The following is a 5,232-nucleotide window of genomic DNA, read 5'->3' on the forward strand; positions in this document are numbered from 1 at the left end:
ACATTAAAATAACAAAATTTGGTCCATTGGGATATTATTTTTCATTTGAGTCCAATTGAGTCTTTTATCATGTTAAAGAAAATTACAAGAAAGTAGGATAGTTTGAAATTTTATTGAACGATCACTAAGATCCTTGAAAGATCCGAATCGTTTTGAACAGATAAAATCATAAAATCGTAAGATCCAAATTGAAATTTTGACAACCATGGTTAAAACCATTTATTGAATCCACACTCCATTCATCCTTTATGTCATATTCGGGTTTCTAATGTGTACCGGCGTATGCGTATGTGAGAGAGAGAGAGAGAGAGAGAGAGGTTTCATGCTCCAGGTTCAAGTTAGGCAACCTAAGGGTGGGATAGTCGTAACAGCAACGAGCATGCACTAGGGCATCCAAAATGTCTCCACATAATAGAAGTTGCTTACTCAGTATTCAACCGAAAGAAAAAGACCTTACAATGTTTATAAACAAAGAGAAAAAAGCAATGGATAGAAGGCCTCACAGTTTCACTTGAATTATTATGCATACAAACCTTAGATGCACATAAAAAGTTTCATACAGAATAAAAGTGGCAGCGAAGTGAAAGTAACAGCAACAGTTCTTACAGCATAAACCAGAGTAATGGTAGATCCTTTAAATGCCAAAAAAATAAAAAATAAAATAAAACACTCCATCAAGCACTTTCACACAAGCAAACCTCAAGGAGAATGTGGCCAATCAAACAAAGCATTATTGAAATCGAAACCATCATAGAACATCAATTCTACCTCTTCCATACTTTGGTCGTCTTCCCAAGCTGCATCTGACATATCTTCATAATAATCATCATCTATTTCACCGGCCACAAAGTCCCACGACAAATAGCGAGAGGAACCTGAATTTGAACAATCATCCCAGCCAGTCATCTTACAACAGTCTATGGGAGGTGGTCCAATCACCTTTAACCCAGAGAATTTTTTGACAATCTTCTCATCAAGTATTACATTCCAACACCCACGTACATCCAAAAACTCAAGCTCAGGACAGCTTGAGAGTATCTTGAGCACACTTTCTGTACTGATTAGCAGATAGGCCAGTTCAAGATGCAAGAGTTTTGGCATTGTGGCTGCTATTACAAGGGCCTCATCATCTTGACTGAGCTTGTCAATTAGCTCTAATGGGTGCATCGTTCTTCGCAACCTAGTAAGAGATTTACAGTGCTTTCCGATTGCCTCAAGGGCAGGGGCTCCAATGTTTCTGCAGTGGCTTATATCCAAGAAAGTGATGGTAGAGAGCCTCCAAGCAACCTGTTCCACTATCTCATTGCCTATTTCACTTCGTGGCAGCTGCAAAGTCTGAAGAGATTTGGCACTATCAACCAAGAAAAAAAGAGGATTGAAACTATTGAAATGACCAAAGCATCAAATTCATGAGGGGAAAAAAAAAGCTACATGAACAGATATATTATGAAAGTTGAGCTAATTATTCTATTTAAAATTCAATATAAAAAGTGGTTGCTAAATGAGAAACTTTGAATATCAGAACTGGTTTAACCTCACTAATTTGGGAGTTAGAACCTAAAAATTCTTTAAGAAATCAAGGAACTTGATTAAGATTTAAGGAAGTTCAATTTATTTTATTTAAATTGTCACTAAAGGTGCAATTCTCTAGCAAGCTTGTCCTGCCCGGTTCATCCAACATATTGCTCCAGAAAGCATAGCCAGTTTTATCCTTGTGTATGTACCGGGAAAGTGTAAACCAAGATCACTAGATATAAACCAACATCAATAAATCCATGGATCAATTTATCCGTAAAAGAAGTTAATATTGAATACATTCACTTCCTGACCTAATTGATTGCAACTACCATCACTGTAACACCAAACAAATCATATTATATAATTAGGCCAACTTTATCTCCTCCTATGATCATGATGTAGTTGATGTCTCACTACCAGTGTCCCACCAATCATGGGATTCCCTCCTATTAACATCAGGACCGTTCTTTTATATATTCTCCTCACATAATTCAGACTTCACAAACCAAAATACCATTTCTTAACAAGATTCTTCAAAAAGGTTTAGCACAGTATTCCTAACAGGGGAAACTAATTATGACATGATATTGTTATACTATTTGATCTGCAATGAAGGAAAGACTACTCACTGATCTGCAATGAAGGAAAGACTCTGATCACAAGGGAGGCCGGAGACACATAGCTTGCGGAGTGAACCAGAACTCCATGTGATAAGCATCTGAAGCATTCGAACAAGGGTCTCAGGGCAGCGAAGTTCGCTCCATTGCTCAATGTCTATCTCCTGCCAGCAGTAAGGCCCTCTAACAGCTTTACCCCATGACTTGCAAACCCTTGGGATCACAGTAAGAATCTCTTGAAGTGAAAGATTTTTGAATATTAGCCCAAGTGCATCAGGGATTAGCTCATCCCAGTGTCGAAACTCACAGTCCTCCTCCATTTAGTTTCCCTTTGGTCCTGCCATTATAAAGATTGATAAGGAAATGGATTCCCAAATTATGGTCTTCAGGAATTTTTGTTGGGATATATCAGGAAACATAGTAAAATATAAATAAATAAATAAAAATCCACCTTTGCTACTATAATCATCATTACAGGGTTAAAAACTAGAAAAGATAAATAATTTGAGAAAACAGGAAAAAGAATAGTGATGCAAATCAAGGAACTTCCTTTCCCTTCTTCCAGTCATTTCCATATAAGAAGACTGAAAGAAGGCAGGGAAGCAAATAAAGCAAATTCCTTCCCTCGAGCAACATGCTTAATGATCCATACCCAGGAAGGAAGCAAATCCTACAGAATTGACAAACTCCATTTCCAAATAACCAAGGCTGATTTTGAATGAGTCAAAAGAAATGGTTAATTAAATTTAAAGCTATCCACCATAAAATATGGGGTCATTTACAGTGTCAACTTTAAACTACAACATTTTGCAATCAACATCTTAATTCAAGATCAATTTGCAGTGTCACCCCAGTATCCAAAATTATATTAAAATTATCACATAAGTGAGTTGGTTGGGTGGTCAGGTTCATTAATATGTCATAATTAATAGATTAATTCTTGTTAATTTGCAATTTCCACCTGATATTGGAATTTGGATAGTGGGGTTCTAAGTTAATCTCGTGTTTTTGCCCAAAAAAAAAAAAGGTTTAAAGCATACATAGCAAATGACTAGTTCAAGGTGGGATAGGTACCTTTTTTAGAAAATATATACTTAAATGTTGATAGGTACAATTAACCAAAGGAGAGTTACAGCTTAACTTTCAATAAGAGTCAAATAAATAAAAAATTCTAACATGCCCAAGTGTTCAATTATGCCAAAAACAAAATTTCTAAACAAATTATTGAAGGAACTGTTAAGGTGAACCATTAATAATTGAAAGCACGAGTTAATAAAAAAAAAAGAAAAAGAAAAAGAAAAGAACGCCCAAGTGGAAGTGGAACACAACATAAAGGCAAAACATCCAAGCAAATCCAAAGATTAATAAAAGTAACACTGTTTCTGAGTCTGTGTTCATCAACAGCATGCATGTGTGCCCGAACAGCAAAAGTAGTATTAGAAAAAGGAAAATGAAGAAAGTTAAACACACAAATGAAAAAAAAAAAAAAAAAAAATGAAGACTTTGAAGGCTTACCGGCGGTAATGGGTATTCTTAGAAACTTGAAAAGAGGCCGGTTTTTTAGAGGGGCATGAAAGCTATAAAAAGCAATTTTTTTATTAAAAAAAAAAAAAAAGGGAATAAAGAGGTGAGGTGTGAGAATAGAAGACAACACAAGAAAGAACAAGAAGTAGAAGCCAATACGAGTCAGGAGTCAGGACGACAGAGAAGGAGAGAGAGAGAGAGAGAGAGAAGAAGAAGAGACGAAGAGAAGGAGAGAGAGAGAGAGAAGAGAAAAAAGAACGTAAAAGAAAAGTTAAATAATTGAATGGGAAAAGGAAATCATGTGAGTGTTGAGTGTTGTGGCGTGAGCGTGACTGTAAAAAAACACTGTGTGTACCGATTTGTGTGAGTGAAAACTGAAACCAGCTTGGAGAGTTGAGCCTTTCAGAGATTTTGCATGTACTTTTTGCGTCACTTTGTACTTGGCGCGGAGGGTGGGGTAAATCATAAATGAAGCGTAGTGTATTTCACCATTTCTCTAGTGTTTTGAAGTTTTTATCCCTACTTTTACTTCAGTGCACGGCCTGCACTCTTTAAAGTCAGGGGAATTATACCTTAAATTATATCCCTACTACTTTTTTACCTTCAACTTTTTGAAGGCATATTTTACGCCTTAAATTTTTTTTTTTGAGAAACTTTTACGCCTTAAATTATTGCTCTTATTATACTATAGATCTCAACATTAAGTTTTGTAAGAATTATACTTGACAAGAGAAACAAATATATTATACGTTTGCGTTTTCTGCCGTTTTTTTTTTTTTTTTCTAGCACATGAACAGTAACATCACATGGATGCACTGTGCAGAGACAATTATCACTGTAGCAATACTGTTTATGTATTTAAAATATTAAAAATGACTCTCACAGTATTATTTGCACATTTAAAAATTATTTTTCTACAGTGTTTTCAGTTTTCAGTTTCAGTAAAAATAAGTTGTATCCGAACGGACTCTATATCTATCAATTAATAATTATATCATGTGCACATATGATAAAAATCAATAATAAGATGTGAGAAATTTATATACTAAATTATATTATTCAAAAAGCTTACAAGCAATTAGGATACTCTCCCTAACTGGTCATGATTAATGAGAGTTTTCTTTCCTCTTCTCAACACCCCTTGCAAGTGTGGCCTTGATAATATTTATAATATTCAGAAAGAACATGACCGGCCATAAAATCATTTCTATCATAATAACAATTTATATAACAGATATGTTACATTCATTAATAAATAACTTCATTAATTAGATTCATTAATGAAGAAGTTCATTAACGCGTCATTACTTTTGTAACTTCATACTAACACATGAATTCATCTATCGTTTATATCCAGAATCACTATAATGATAGCACCTTTTATAGGAAGCCAAGTTACTGGCAATAACATGATAGATTTATTAAGGCCAACACTCAATGTGCATGAATCTCATTATGGAAGGACTTCTGAGATTATTATTCACCAACTATCGAAAAACTAGCCCTTATTGTCTTTCATAGTCTGAGCAATTTTAACTTACACCTCCTTTCCATCATAGTCCAACAATATACC

At 34.8% G+C, this 5,232-nt stretch overlaps 1 protein-coding gene across 2 annotated transcripts; it reads right to left on the reverse strand.

Annotated features, from left to right (window-relative positions):
- Window positions 1–486: 486 nt before the first annotated feature.
- LOC112001893 (F-box protein FBW2) lies at window positions 487–4,129 on the reverse strand. 2 transcript variants are annotated; one of them, XM_065776894.1, is made up of 3 exons: window positions 4,015–4,129; window positions 2,148–2,472; window positions 487–1,351 (listed from the first exon to the last, which is right to left on the reverse strand). In XM_065776894.1, the coding sequence occupies exons 2-3, from the start codon at window positions 2,453–2,455 to the stop codon at window positions 700–702; spliced, it is 960 nt and encodes a 319-aa protein (XP_065632966.1). In that variant the 5' UTR covers window positions 2,456–2,472; window positions 4,015–4,129; the 3' UTR covers window positions 487–699. The 2 variants fall into 2 exon arrangements, with proteins under 2 accessions (XP_065632966.1, XP_023889829.1); XM_024034061.2 differs by lacking the exon at window positions 4,015–4,129 and adding an exon at window positions 2,788–2,938.
- Between the last annotated feature and the right edge of the window lie 1,103 nt (window positions 4,130–5,232).

The sequence above is a fragment of the Quercus suber genome, unplaced genomic scaffold (assembly GCF_002906115.3).
Source record: "Quercus suber isolate HL8 unplaced genomic scaffold, Cork oak 2.0 scaffold_9, whole genome shotgun sequence".
In the NCBI taxonomy this organism is placed as follows: domain Eukaryota; kingdom Viridiplantae; phylum Streptophyta; class Magnoliopsida; order Fagales; family Fagaceae; genus Quercus; species Quercus suber.